Source organism: Macadamia integrifolia, chromosome 10 (assembly GCF_013358625.1).
Source record: "Macadamia integrifolia cultivar HAES 741 chromosome 10, SCU_Mint_v3, whole genome shotgun sequence".
Classification (NCBI taxonomy): Eukaryota; Viridiplantae; Streptophyta; class Magnoliopsida; order Proteales; family Proteaceae; genus Macadamia; species Macadamia integrifolia.
In genome coordinates, this window is record NC_056566.1 from 28,453,106 (window position 1) to 28,468,581 (window position 15,476).

General features: G+C 38.1%; 3 protein-coding genes across 3 annotated transcripts in view; 1 reads left to right on the plus strand and 2 right to left on the minus strand.

The window, feature by feature from the left end:
* The first annotated feature begins 214 nt into the window (after positions 1 to 214).
* LOC122091071 (basic proline-rich protein-like) lies at positions 215 to 3,342 on the plus strand. Its single transcript, XM_042660891.1, has 2 exons — positions 215 to 2,907; positions 3,007 to 3,342. The coding sequence occupies exons 1-2, from the start codon at positions 2,627 to 2,629 to the stop codon at positions 3,110 to 3,112; spliced, it is 387 nt and encodes a 128-aa protein (XP_042516825.1). The 5' UTR covers positions 215 to 2,626; the 3' UTR covers positions 3,113 to 3,342.
* A 7,860-nt stretch (positions 3,343 to 11,202) lies between these two features.
* Positions 11,203 to 13,629, minus strand: LOC122091433 (pentatricopeptide repeat-containing protein At5g18475). The gene has a single exon (XM_042661378.1). The coding sequence runs from the start codon at positions 13,501 to 13,503 to the stop codon at positions 11,779 to 11,781; it is 1,725 nt and encodes a 574-aa protein (XP_042517312.1). The 5' UTR covers positions 13,504 to 13,629; the 3' UTR covers positions 11,203 to 11,778.
* Positions 13,630 to 14,184: 555 nt separating this feature from the next.
* Positions 14,185 to 15,476, minus strand: part of LOC122091435 (tubby-like F-box protein 3) — a 4,846-nt gene continuing 3,554 nt past the window's right edge. Inside the window, exon 6 of the mRNA XM_042661379.1 lies at positions 14,185 to 14,474. The gene's annotated coding sequence lies outside the window, so the exon portion shown is untranslated. The remainder of the gene's footprint in view (positions 14,475 to 15,476) is intronic.

Below are 15,476 nucleotides of genomic sequence, written 5' to 3' on the forward strand. Positions count from 1 at the left end.
ATTGTTCTCTAGGACGAGGAAACCATGAGCCCAGTGGGAAGAAGTTCCAAGTTGGGTTGGGCCTATCGCCTACCTTAGCCCGGCCCAACTTATCAGGCTCGGCTTCTAGGGTTAGTTCCAAGGCCAGGCTCCTGCTCTGGTTATTGCAGGAGAAATTCGCAGAATCATTGTAAGCTGATGATTCGAAGTGAAATGGTGGACTCACCATCTTCTCTTTTGATCCTTCTAGTGCCATTCAAGCCGTTGCAGATCATTGATGCCCTCACAAGAAGATCCTTTTTCTTTGAGATAGCATCTGACGAGTTACTGCAATTCCATTGCCAGTATTCCTTTCAAACATTTCAGTAGATTACAAAATAATTCTTCTTTTTTTCATGTTGAATTGCAGCTTAATGGAATGAAGTAGCTAAGTTATGATCAATTTCTGTCGTTTTGATTGATAATGTTTTTTTGTTTCATAAACCCTTTTGGCCTATGAGGACAAAATTAGGCATGAGCCTCAACAACATATGCGCACCAAGGTATATATATACATACCTGGGTTGTTGGTGGTGAGGAAGAATGTGCCAAAATGCTAATCTGAGGCTTACTTATCAGTTTATCTATATATTTAGCATGTTTTCATTCTTTAGCTATGAATTTTGCTGAAAGCTTATTTAGTTCTCTTTGATGATGGAAGGATTCTGTTCTTATTTTGCTTTTGATACTATTATTAACATTTGATGGTGTTTCCTTAACTGAACATTAGTTCTACTATATGATATTCCTGATTTGTGCCTAAAGTTTGTGTAAAGTGTTTGAAAACAATTTTTTTTTCAACATAATGAAACATTTATTCTTAGATATTACTGATATTTGATCCAAGTTTAATTCACCACCACCAAATGTTGAGTCTTGGAGATGTGAAAACCTTGACAGGACAAAATCAATGCTTTAAAAGGTGTATTTGATGTATTGTCATGTGGGCATGAGTAGGTGATTATTGAGAAGGAGGTTTTAGAGCAGAAACAGAACCTTATGTCATGTTTGTGAAGTCTTGGTCCCAACTACAGAGTTGATGTCACCCAAATCTACATGCTTTTGGTTGGCACCTAGGCATGTAGACTTGAGGTAAGTTTATGAGTTTTGGTTCTCTAAAACCTCTTCTTTAGCATAAGCTGTTGTTAGGAACTTAGCTTGAAGATGGCTTTGGATGTACTCCAATATGGTAAGCTGAGAATTTTAACAAAGTTCCAATCACCTTTTTTTCATTATGACAATCTTTTCTCCCATTCAGGTTTCCACCTGGTGAAGATGGTGATCTGGTCAATTTTGTTGAGGTTGGGGTAAAATAAATCTTTGTCTAATTTTTCTTTTGCATTGGCTCTCTCCTAATAAAGTATTGATTCTTGAAGTTGTTCAGTGAAAGAGGTTTTGAGTTGGTTAGCAGATTTTTGTTTTTATGTAACGAGGAAGCTACCATCTGTCTTTATATTGAGAATTTGTGATGAATTAAATTATTTTTCGGTATTTTTCTGGAGTTGATTGACTACCCCTCCAGAGCTTAAAACAATCTTTACCAGTTGGCCAAATGTGGACCATGTTCTTGTCTTGTTGCACTTGATTCCTTATGGCATCTGTTGGCATGCTTGGAAGGGGCCAGAACCTCATATAATTTCTACTATTGCAAGACTCATCATATGTGGGCAAAAGCTATAAATAATTGAGATGTGAATGTTCTTTTAAAGGGTTTTCAATGGACATATCATTCACCGATGATTAATCTCTATGAGAGATGTCCTTCCTTTCCAGTGGCTATGACAGTTTCGATTTTGTTTAGATTTTATATGCATAGATTGCTATAACTGTTTCTTTTTCGTTTTACACTTAAATTTTTGTTGATGTATAGATTTACCCTGTCTTCCCTAACAGTTTGAGCTACTAGATGAAGCGGTGGTGAACATGGTATCAAAGCAAGGAGGTCGAATGTTTGACTGCCAAATACAGGGGAGTGTATTAAAAAATAAATTATTTTTACCAAAGCTTGTAATTTTGAAAAGAAAATCTGTGAGGGGGAAAAATATGGAATGAATATTCCTTATTTTCTTTTTTTCTCCATTATTCAAAAAAAAAAAAAAGAAAAAAAAGAAGAAAGAAACTAGAATCTTATATTTTCTATTCATTTCCTGTCAAACATGTGTCCTTTTGCTCTCTGCTAATCCAGAAAGTACTGGGCTTTCATGGGGAGGTGGTTTTGAAGGTTTGGTGAAAAGAGGAGGAGTGCAACAGGAGGAATAGTGGTTTTGGGGGTTAAAGAATTTGCCAGTTCAAGAACTTGCTAGAAAGTGTTTTCTGTTTTTGACCAGTTGGTGGAAGTGAAGTTGGAGAGGCCTATTTCGTGGCTGGTTTGCCATGTACAACCAAGTAAGGCCTCTATATAAGGAATGAAGTCACCTATTCCTTGTCTTTCTCTCTGTGTTCTCAAGAGTTTCTTAGGTCTCAAGGGTACTTAGTGTTTCTGTTCACCATTGTTCTTTGTTGTGGTGTTGGTGGTCAACTTAGAGAGTTACTCCCTCTCTACTCCCTGTGGTGATCGTGCTGCTGATGCCGTAGTAGGGGTGCTGCTGGTAAGCTTTCTCAGCTAGGAATGGGTCCAGGAGGCCCTGGTGGTCCGGGAGGGCCTGGAGGCCCCGGAGGACCAGGACCTGGGCCTGGAGGTCCTGGTTGGGGTCCTGGACCTGGAGGACCTGGTTGGGGTCCTCCGGGACCTCCAGGACCTGGTTGGGGTCCTCCAGGACCTCCAGGACCTGGTTTCTGGCCTGGACCTGGACCTGTACCTATACCTGGACCTGGACCTGGACCTGGACCTGGACCTGGACCTGGACCTGGTGGCTTCTTTGGTGGCATTGGAAACTTCCTATCTTCTTGGTGGGTTAACCAACTCCCTGGTATTACTAGGTATCTTGTTTGTGAGTAATAATAATAATTCATCATAATACTAAGTATTTTATTTGGGTGATTTTGCAGTATCAGCTTCTTGTGCTGTTGCTGGTTGCTGAACGACTGCTTTGGTGGACCCCCACCTCCAGGGCCCCCTGGCCCACCTGGTCCCGGTGGGCCACCTCCCTTCTGATAATTTATGCTACGGGTGCCTATGTGTGTGTGTGTGTGTGTTTCATTTATAGAGTATATACATGATGGTATATGTAATGAGAAGAGGTTTGCTCTAGCCTGACCTTTTTCTTTTGTGGCTGGATTTGCTCTACCTTTAAATGAATGTAACCAGCTATTTATAATGATGGAAGCTCTTGTTAGCCTTTTTTTTAATGAAAATAAAATCTTCATAATGTCTTTCATTAAACATTTCTGTGCGTACCTATTTTGTTTCAGTTTCTCCTCCATTCTTATTTCACTTGCAAGGTTTATTCAAGGATTAGGATCAAGAAATTCTAGCTTTCTCAGCCTGGATTGTTTAGAATTTAGAAGTAAAGATAAGATAAAATTTCAATGGTAGAATAAAGGAAATGAAAAAGGAATCAAAAACTCTGTCGGGGGAGTGTGGCTCCTGCTCCTAGACATAAAGGGGCAAAATAACCACCTTGCCCTTGTGGAAGGTTGAAATGCCATTGATGTTGATGTTGATACTTCCAACCATGCTCCCACTGGTTCCCATGTTTGCAAAGGGTTGCGCTCATAGGAAAACTTCCCTAGATAAAAATAAGGGCCGAAGTTTATTGTGCTGCCGTTGCAGGGTAAATTAGCACTTTGTGTCTCTCTCGTTCATCCTCACATGAAATGATTTTGCTGTCGTCTTATGTATGATATTGTTTTATCGCACTTCATTGGTGTCTTCCTCCGTATGTCGTTTGCTCAGAGAACTCTCTCCCTAAAAATAAATTAAGGACCGAGTGAACTAATAATACATGAAATATTTAACCCCGGAAAAAAAATATAAATGAGAATAAATTAAGTGTGGGTTTCAAATCCCACATATGCATGCAGAGGGGCCAGAATGGGTTGGCTCAATGCGAGGCCTCAATCCTGACCTTGACCTCGGACTTGAAAAATCCATCCTATAACCTGTTCAGGATCAGAATGGGCCAAGGTGGACTTTTTTTTTTTGTGTGCGTGTTTTGAAGGTTTGAATAGTTGGTGAAGAAGAAGAATAGCAGATGCAATGCTCTACTTCCCTCATCCTCTTGAATAGCTTATAACATGTCATTCTTTTCTATTTACCAATTCATGTTAAGTTTATCCTGAATTCTTGACCCGTTTTGAAGAATGACCCGTTCTGATATATTTTGGTGGTGACCCAGTCGACCACGACCCGATGGATCGACTCGAGACTTAGAGGAGTTTATAATGTACTACTGTCTTGTTGAATAGACAGCTATAAATTGAGGTTTTTCAAGCTAGGGTTTCAGGGCGAGTTTTCTCGCCGCTGTTTGAGTGTAATTTCTCTTCTACATAGTGAAACTTCTTTTTCGTCCAAGGACGTATCAACCCACCATCAATGTGTAAACCTCGTTAAATTTTTGTATTCTAGCAGATCTGTCTTTGTTTATTTTCATACTTATTGGTGTTTAGTATAACAGTCCAAGACACTTCTCGAACTCTGCTAGTTTCTTGACTTGGGTTCTTTCCAGGTCCTCTCTCTCTCTCTGCGACTCTAACCCCACTCCCCCCCCCACCCATTGGTGGTGACCCAGTCGACCACGACCCGATGGATCGACTCGAGACTTAGAGGAGTTTATAATGTACTACTGTCTTGTTGAATAGACAGCTATAAATTGAGGTTTTTCAAGCTAGGGTTTCAGGGCGAGTTTTCTCGCCGCTGTTTGAGTGTAATTTCTCTTCTACATAGTGAAACTTCTTTTTCGTCCAAGGACGTATCAACCCACCATCAATGTGTAAACCTCGTTAAATTTTTGTATTCTAGCATATCTGTCTTTGTTTATTTTCATACTTATTGGTGTTTAGTATAACAGTCCAAGACACTTCTCGAACTCTGCTAGTTTCTTGACTTGGGTTCTTTCCAGGTCCTCTCTCTCTCTCTCTGCGACTCTAACCCCACTCCCCCCCCACCCCACCCCACCCCACTCTTAAAGTTAGCAACATTTATTCACAGGGATCTTGTTTATGTCTTCTTCATACACATTTCTTTTTCAGCTGACTTGAGATCTCAAATCACACACACAGATGGGGACCTCCACCTCCTTTAACTGTTTTGGGTTTCCGTGTGATGGAACATGCGGACTCGTGTCTTGATGGTATATATGTTGGTCTTTCCTTCATTCTTTACTTTAAGAATATTTTTCGTTTGTGTATATGCTTGATCAATCGCATCTTCCTCTTGAATCATTATTCTTAATTTTTAACTTTAAGTTTTTCCCTTGTTTGTGATATGATGTTTTGAATTCCATCTGTGTCAAAAATGGCTGATTTCAAAGGTTATATGGATAGTTGTGCAAATTTCTTATATAATATTATATATTTATAGCAAGGTTTTTTTTCTCTGTAAACACGTTGAGAAAGGTGTGAGGACGAGCGTTATAACTCTATTTTTCATTAATAGTGAAGTAAGATCTCATATCACCGAGGGCATAATCAATCTTGTCAAACCTCGTAATCTATATGCATTGTATGATTACTTGTTCTTATTTACTCATTTTTTTCTTGCCACATTGCACCACCCCTGTTACCAACAACCTTCAGGACAACAAAAGACTTACTAAAAGAAAGAAACAATGTAAGATTACATGCCAAAATCTATATTGTAGTTTCTGTTGCATTGCTTTACCTGCCCTCTTCTTCAGTCCATGGTACTCCTGCATTACTTCTTTTTCTTTTTCTTCTATTCCAATTGGTTGCAACTTGCAACTGTGATTAAATGGAGTGATAGTGAGATGCTCAAACTTAAAAAAAATAGAATTTTTTATTATTGTTACCACATGTGAGTATTTCAAATCTTGTTTTATTTGGTTTTAAATTTCACTTTTCGTTTTATCCAAAACCCTTTGTTTTTTTGGTAAACATTACATCATACAATGATAAACCCCTATTTTATTTATTTATTATTATTTTTTCAATAGATATCCAAAATAAAATAAAAAATTACCAGGGGCACTATTCATCGAATGAACAATTCCTTTTGGAGGTCAATCAAAATAAAATAATTAAAGTAAACCATATTGGATCCATTAACTTTTAATAGAAACATATTGAGAAACCTTATGATTGTATGCAAATCAATGATTCTGAACAGAAAAGTAGGGTTCGGATACCAATTGTTGATTGAAACCTGATTACAACGGAAGGAATCGGATTAGAATCTCTTATGCTCGAAATCATTGTACAAAAATTAACTATTTGGGAATGAAATATTTACCCCTTTGAACTGCAATCGAAGTTCATTATTCAGATAATAGTTTTTCCATACCTGAGCAATTGTAAGGATTGATCTCAACACTTTGAAACTACGATCCATATTCAATTGGAGAAGAGCAATCCACCATTAAAGTTTCTACTTCACATACATACTCACAAAGGAAAGAAGGGAGAGAGAAGAGAGGTGGTTCCAAAAAACTAAATATCTCTCTCCCTGTTCCTTATATGATAAAGCCCATTTTGTGGTTTTCTCTTTTAGTCAAAATTTTGTTTCTTAAATAAAGAAAGTCAAATCTTGGTGATAGAGAATAGTTTTTAAAATTGGACAACTACTTTGCTTTTAAAGTGGAAAGATGTAGAATTTAAAAGGGATTATTATGTTTCTTATTATTGGTGACAATATAATCAAGGGAAATTTACAGTGCCACCTCCTAGAGAATGCCACTATTATAAGAACACCTCTTCTGTTTTATCAAATTAGACTTAGACCCCCTACCGTGTGTCACGATTAAGGAATATACCTTATATGCTAATGTCAGCTATTATATTTTAATTTAAATACCAAAATGCCTTTACTAAATATGAAGTACCTAAAATACCCAAACTCACTATGTTTCTTCCTTCCATGAACATCACTAGGATTTCGGCTGTGTCACCTTTTGTTGTGTGCTTCAACTCCAAGATCATCCAAAGCACTCGAGGAGGAGCGGCGGTGCCGGCGATCGATCTGGTGCTGACTTGGATTGCATGAGATGGATTGATGAGGAGGATGAGGAGGCTCCGACGATGCCGATTGCCGGAACCCCTGTTTTCATGGCACCTGAAGTGGCTCGAGGGGATTAACAGAGTTTCCCTGCCGACATTTGGGCCCTTGGATGTACCATTGCCAAACTAATCTGTAGTGAAGGGCTTGAAGAGGAAAAGCACATGAGCGACCCGAACATGATAAAACAGAGTTTCATCCGTGAAAGGTGAAACTAACAAGAAATGCATTAAAACGAATGACATTAGCAAGTTATCGGATATCTTAATTATACGATAAAGAAAAGATTCAATCCATAAGAAAGCGCTAATACATTTCCCTCCAGTTTAAAAGTAAAAACTGAGTCGTTGAATCAATCAAAAATATTCAGTAAGGCCTAAGAAGACATCAAATCATTGGAATCAGAAAAAACTTATTTCAATTTCAACTAACCCATATGGCAAACATAACACAAACTGGATCAAAGAAAGAAATTTTTCATAGATGGGTACTATGCTCTTGAGAAAAGTTAAGGGGCTTTATGTTTCGATCCCATATCAGCTTATGTGGGCTGATCCCTCATCGGTTTCTTATGTGTTGCCGGAGTTTTAATGAATAGGATATAACAGTCATTTTAACTATTCCCTTAATAGTGACTGACAATAAGGAGTCTGAGTCTAATTATAGGTGGTGTTCTTATAATAGTGGGCATTCTCTAGGGGTTGGCGCTGTAAATTTTCTTTTTCAATATCCTTTATCAGGATTTTTCCAATCATGAGTTTATAGGCTATAAGTTTGATCATACTGACTGAATTGTTATCAACATTTTTCACACAAAAGGTGGGTTTGAACAAAGAACTCTTCAATAAGGAGAGAACTAGTGGCCCATGGCCAAATTTTTTTAGGGATCATATGAGTTTCAAGCTCCATAAGATAGCTCCATATTTGGTGCACCTCCCATCCACACTTGTTTGCTTCTTCTAACCCAAGTAGAAGTCCTTGCGCTACTGCTTCAATACCTTCTCTTGTCATTACATAGTTAGCAAGTAGTAATAAGCATCTATTCTTTGAAAAAAGAGTAGTCGCCCAACCTGATACATTTTGAGACTTATTGGACACAACAGTTATAATGAGCACATTCTTAGAAAAATATGATATTTCATATTTATGGTCAAATTTTGGTTCAATTGCATTCACTTGATATAGCCTGATTTATAACCATTGTAATGGGCAATCTAGAAATTCACCTGATTCATAATGACGAGAGGATTGGGGTTTTTTTTTAATCCAAGAGTGACCATATTCCTATGCTTCAATAAGACATAAAGGCAATAATAAAAGTATTAAAAAAAGAAACCAAGTCATTCTTCAAAAAATTATTTGAGTTGAAGAAATACGTTATTAAGTTGGGGAAAGAAGAAAACTGCAAACACACAGTTCTTAGCCTCAATGGGCCCACGACCTAGACTCTTCTTGAGAATTCACAGGTAAGGAAAACATGATGAATGTTGTCCAGCTCATTGTGACACAGACCATATGTGGGGTCTAATTCCACCCAATTATGCAGGATGTCTTTAGAAGGGATTCCTTCAAGAGCCAGTCTCCAAAAGGACATCTTAAATTTGAGGTGAATATTGAATTTCTAAAAAATATTGCCACCATTGAGAGCAAGTACGCCTAAGTATTTTTTGGGGAGTTGAATAAGATAATAATTATAAGCCTTTATTCACAGAGTAATTATGTTGTTTATATGGTGTACTTGTAAAAATTTTGTTCTACTAATTAAAAAAAAAAAAAATCCCCTAAAATTAGAACAAAAGTAAAATGAAAATTTGTCAAATAGTTTTCAAGAATAATTGTGTGATTAAATAGGAAGAGAGAGTTTTGGGGAGGAAGTACATCAATGAGTATCCTAAAAAAGATATCAGGCATGGATCCACATATTCATTAGTGGAAGAAAAAAAAAAACTCATGTAAAGGAAATTGCACTCTAACATCATGAGAAAGTTTTTCCCGTTAAATATGATTGAGTAGTTATAGTTAAAATTTTTTTAAAAAAACTTTTTAAGGGGATCCTAACAGAATTTCACATTAGTTCAAATAAATTCTAGATTCAATATGTTTTTAAAAGGCGAAGGGGTTTGTTGCCAAGCTGCATGGCCCCTACACAAGCACCAGGACAAATGGGAGCATGCACACCAACATCCAAGAGGGGTGGAGTGATCATTTCATTTCCCCATGTGAGATGGTACAAGGGCGATGTTGGGCAATTTTCTTTTCTCCTTTTAAGAAAAAATAAACAAAAGATTAATCTAGGTCACCTCACTTTGGAGATTTTTTTAAGCAAATCGTTTAATTCTATCATGTTGAGGCATGATCTGAAAATTTCAACCTTTTACTATCAAGCTAGTGGTCTAAATTGGCCATTTGTCAATTTCCAAAGACCAATTCAATCAAATAGGCATTGCATGTCATACATATATTTGTCAAGAGCCTATTTCCTTGCAATGCATCCATCTATAATTATTAATTTTCAATACTTGATTTTGTAATTTGACCAACTCTAATTGGATAAAACTTAAGCATGTGAGAAGATGACCTTGAAGTCCACCAATCTACAAAATTGCAATCCTATGTGACTTGCCATGTGGGCTTACATGGAGAACTCATACATAACTCACCTACTTAGAAACATATGTACCTTTTCGAACTTGTAGGTTTTGAGAGTTTATGTTGTTTCAAATATTTGTGTTGTGACAGATTAGATAGAGTTGAAAACCATAACGACCATGTTTTAAGATACAGGAATAGGTCTAGGATCAGACAGAGCTGATATGAATTCAATCTTGATCGACACAAATCAGACAAAAGTATCCTTGGGTGGTCATTAAAAAAATCGAAATTTTTCATTTTTTTATAACCTTATTATCCTTCGTCTATATCAATTCAATAATATAATATTAGATAAGAATCAAATTGGACAGATTGATAACGATTTGATCAAATTACTCAAACCATGGCAGTGGAGAATCCAAGTACACATGTTCACATGCAAGTTTCAACAAAAACAGAGTTGATCAAGTGACAAAATATAAAACCTTAGAAAATCTAGCAAAAAAATTAAATTAATCTAAAAAAAATAGATGATAAAAAGATACATGGGGGATCCACCAATCCATGAGAGATATCGGATGAATTTGAGTCCAATAATAAGCATGACATCAATATATCCGCACAATCAAAATTACACCACGCAAAACTAACTTGGTGTCGCAAAAGTCATATCATATCCTACCAATGCCTTTAATTTATTTGCTTTATGACAATATTTTTTGAATTGCACTTTGATTCACTACTAAAAACTTGTAAATAAATAGGGCTTGAAGACAAAAAGTGGAAGTAATGGGACTGTGACTGTGACCGTCCAAACTCAATTTTGAGAAATGTTAATTCTTGCAACTTCTTTTGGAATTAACAATGAATAGTCTTTGATCTTTATTATTTGTCAATTTTACATTCTTTTTTATAAGTAAATAGTAAAAAAATCAATTAAACTTAAAGTTATTAAAACAAAGATATTTTAATAAATAAAAACACAAATCATTTGTATTTTACTGGTCACAGGCAAGTTCATGACTCTTATTGCTTCAATCGGATTCATCCTCAGTAATGTAACTACTATTTCCCTGCATTGTGAAAAGAATCGACATGAAAACAAGCACAAGCACGCCTCAGTTTTCTGAAAAAACGTTGTGTTCCGTCGCAGATTGCTAAGAGGTAAGAGCTATATAAGGTAAGAGCTATAGAACTTTTTATAGATACTATAAATTTTTGTTGTTGATAAGTGACTTCTTATTATTATTTATTTATTTTTTTCTCTATTTGGATGCTTGAATCGATGGATGATGTATGGTAGAAATGGTGGTGATAAGGAGAAAATTTCCGGAAACCTCTTAAATTATATGGTGTCCTACTGTATTGCCGAATCCACCCTTTTTTTTTTTTTAATCCAATAAGCTCCTCTTAAATTAGTGAATCTGTTTGGGTTTTGCTTTGCAAAAAAATTCATGCCTGAACAGACCCAAGATCTGTTGGTACTCAGTAGCATTTAACAAATAGAAATCTCAACAAAGCCAATTTGCCTGTAGTTGAGCTGCTCCTTTTCTTTTTCAACTGAAATTGCAATCAGACATTGGTATTGTGTGATCCGAATGATTCACATCCAATTTTCCGCCCCTGATCTTCCTGCCACAAGATTCCCTCTGTTGCTCAGTTTCAGATTCTCAGTCCCCTACCTTACAGCCTTGGTTATATAGAGTTTCAAGTTTGAAGAATGATGTCAAAGAAATCTAATCTCTGGGTTTGATGCACTGTAGCAGAAGAAACTGATCCATTTGCATAAGAAAGGCATAGTTGAATATGTGAACATGCATTTGCAGAGGTGATGCTACAGAACGAATCAAAATTCTCCATCCTCAAGTAGTCCAATAAAGGGGTTGCAGAAATAATCAAATAGCATCCATTATCCATTCTTGTCCTTGAGCCGTTTCCCATTTCCTTCGGAAGACTACTCTCTCTCATCTGGCACAGGCAGTAGATTTTCTTCACTGCACTCTCTCCTCTCAATTTGAGGAAATCAGAAAAGGACAATTTTTTTTTTTGGTCGTGCTTCATCTTTCTGGAGTAACCAAGTCATCAAGCAGTTGGAATGCTCTCAACAGTTTCCTTTCTCTACAGATCGATTCAATCAACCGAACCCACGAAGCAGGCTCTGGTTTAAATCCCATCTCTCCTAACCCAATCAATGCCTCTGTAGCATCTGCTACCTTTCCAGCCTCACAGAGACTGATGAGCAACTCATTTGAAGTAGCAAAATGAGGCAAAAATCCCCTTTCCAGCATAAGACTCAACAATTTGGTTGCATTTTCCATATCCTTCTCCTTGCACAAGAAATTCAATACAATCCTGTAACTTGCTTTGTTCAGATAAACACCCTGATAGGGCAAGCTCTCAAGCATCACAAGCGCTTCCTTAAACCTCCTTTCTCTGCATAGACCTCCAAGTATCACATTGAAGGTAACAGTATCAGTTCTGCAATCCTTCTCCTTCATCTCTTTCAGAAGCTTGAGAGCTTCATCAACTTTTCCAGCCCTACAGAAGCAATTAATTATAGTAGTATAGCCAACAGCATCAGGTTCCAAACCAGAGCTTTTCATCTCATTGAAAACCTCTGTAACCTCTTGTATTCTCCCTTCCTTACAGAACCCATTCATCAGAGCTGAGTAATTGAAGAGATTTGGCTGACATCCATTCTTACTCATAAAATCCATTACCTTTCTAGCACGATCGGCTTTTCCTTCTCGGCAGAAACCATTGATTAGGATATTGTAGGTTAGAGAGTCGGGTAAGATTTTATCCTTGGACACCATCTCCTCAAACAATTCGATTGCTTCTTTGAGTCTCCCATTGTCACAGAGACCACCCATTAGAGTAGAGTACGAAATCAAATTTGGTTGGGAAACTTTAGACTTCCTCATCTCTTCCACGACTTCGAAAGCGGAATCAAGGTTACCCTTCTTGCAGTGATGCTTAACCAAAATATTGAAAATGCATGTGTTGGGCTTCAAGTCAAGAGTTTTCTTCGAATAAGAGAGAAGCTTCCGGGCCAAATCAAGCCTGTCTGATTCAACCAAGAGGTTGAGACAAGTGCTGATAGCTTTGAGTGAGGGCTTTTCACGAACAGTTGGCTGGATGGCGTAGAACATCTCAAGTGTCCTTTCGTGTAGAGAAGATTTGCAGAAATGGGCCATAAGATTAAGGAACAGACCCTCATGGAATTCGCAGGTTTCGAATGTCATCTGACGAAGAATTGCATTGACGGCGTTGAATTTCTTGGATTGGGCAAGCTTGTGAATGATGGTGGAGTATGTCGAGTGGTTGTGATTAAAGCCCCGCTGAGTCGCCGCCATGTTAAAGATCTCTAAAGCCCTCTGCGGGTCTTTTTCACGTTTTATCATAGAGAGGGCGGATTCGTGAGATATGAACTTTGGTTTTCTGCGCAATTCCTGCGTTGGAGATGGAGAGATGCTTTGGGTTGGAGGGTCTGGTTTTGGGGTTGTGGGCTTGAGATAGTGGAGAGGAGAGATCCATGGAAGCGAAGACGAAGACGAAGTGGAACAGAACTGACGGTAGTGTTTGATAGGAACTCCCATGAAATCGATGGTAACTACTAAGCCTCTAAGAGCTTGAAGGAGAGATCTCAATACCAGCTGCCGCTGAACTCGATCAAAACGGAGCCCAGATGAATAAGGAGGCAAGAGAGTTCTATGTTCTTCGATCGGGACGGAAGAGGGATTTGGGGACGGAGAGTGACACGAAAAATCCCTGAGTTCCATTCCTCGTTTGCTGAGTCCCGATACCCTCGACGAAACCAATGGCGTCCCGCCACCTTCCCTAGCGCTAGGTGTTCCCTAGCGCTACGCTCCGAGCTTGGGCGTGCAGAGGTTAGGTTAGGTCTTGTGCAAGCACAAGTGCATTGACCGATTGACTGGCGGTGTTTAGTCATTAGTGTATCCCTAAATGACGTAAACACCCTCGTGAAGCTTCGAAAATTTCCCTTAGAATAAATTGCTTTCGTGATGAGTTTCCCGTTTATCCTATAATGCGAAATCGAGAACCCATAAAATTCCATGTTTTCTTTGGCTTTATAACGATGGAGCGTGGGCCAAACATCTAACAAGGGTGGGATGGTCATTTTGACACACACACATAATGGTTGATATAATTTGATCAGTAGAAGAAAGCTTACGTAGAGAAGCTGAGTTCACAAGTTACACTTTCTTATGAATGCTCTTTTAGAAGCTGCTCTCATCTTAATTCAGATATCTGAGATTGTCCTCCAACAGTGTAGTAAGAAATGTAATGGCATAACTTACACAAAAAATCGAAGCAGGAGCTATGAGCCTGTGAGGGGAGTCATAGGAATTAGATTGATCCAGCCTTGCACTTGCATCTAACCAGAACATGGGCAACCCAACTGCCATTTTAGCCAAACTGACATCTTGAAAACACAGAAAGGAAAAAAATCGAGCCTCTGGTTTAGTTTGTAAGATGAGTGTCACATACAAAAGCTTCTTAAGAGTCCAAACCCCAATTGCTCGACCTGATTGTCTCAATCTTCCATAAATATTTATGTACACCAACCAAAATATACAAGAAAGAAAAACAGAAAAGGGAGACTCAGGAGAGACAAACTAGCAGCAGCTCCATTGCAGTCCACCAACCTCAGCATTAGCACTGCATAGCTGATATCCGATTACTTTCCATCACACTCTCATCAAACCCCAGGAAGATGCTTCAAACACGGCTGCTCAACACAAACAAAATCAAAGGGGAAACAGAATTAGTAACTCAGATTCAAATGAAATGTACAAAAGAGTAAATTCAAACAGAGTAATCTGGACAATTTCTTTGACTGGGACAACCAAAAGGTTCTCAGTTGATAATCAATTCATCAAGGATCACTGGCAGAATATATGGCACAAGCATGATAATTCAAATGAATTCACTGAAACTTTTGTTGGTCAAGGTACAAAGAAGTACCACCAGTAAAAATATTGGAAAGCTAGGCTCATCTGATTGGTCATAATTTAGGGATGTGCCCACCCAAGAATTGGTCCACTCTTAAATTGTATGGACCAGAGCAACACAATCACCCCTCTCCAAACTGGCAGTAGCAATGTAGCATGCTTTACAGAAACATGAAAAGTATATGCGGCAGCTTTACATTTCTAGTATGCAGGTCATCACCCCAGAAAGCCCAATCATGAAACAACTTATATTCATTTTGGTAGCAGATTTAAAAAAAAAAAAGGCTACCCAAATTAATATAAAATAACTCACTGCACCTACGTATATTATACAAGAAACTCATCCATGTACCTCAATTATCTAAAGCTATCAATGAATCAAACTTAGGATCCCTAAATCAGTCTGCCTTCAGTTCAGCACATGGTCATATGCAAGGGGATATGAAACTCCGATATGCGCATAACAGATGCCTGATACAGATCCCCGAAGTGTAATGGGCCCACATTGTATTGGCTGGCGGCACACCGCATGATGTGGATCCTGACCATGCATCTATTACACAAGCATAGGTTCGGCGAACAGACATTTTGCATTGATTTGTCCGTCCAATGGTCCATGGGCAATTGGCACAACAAAAGAAAAACAGAGGAAGCACAGCCTTGACCATGTTTAGGAAACAAAGTTTGAAATGAAACATGTAACAGTTAACATTCAACTGTAAATAATACCCCAAGGAATTTCCAGCTGCAACACCACCCCCACCCCACCCACCCCACCC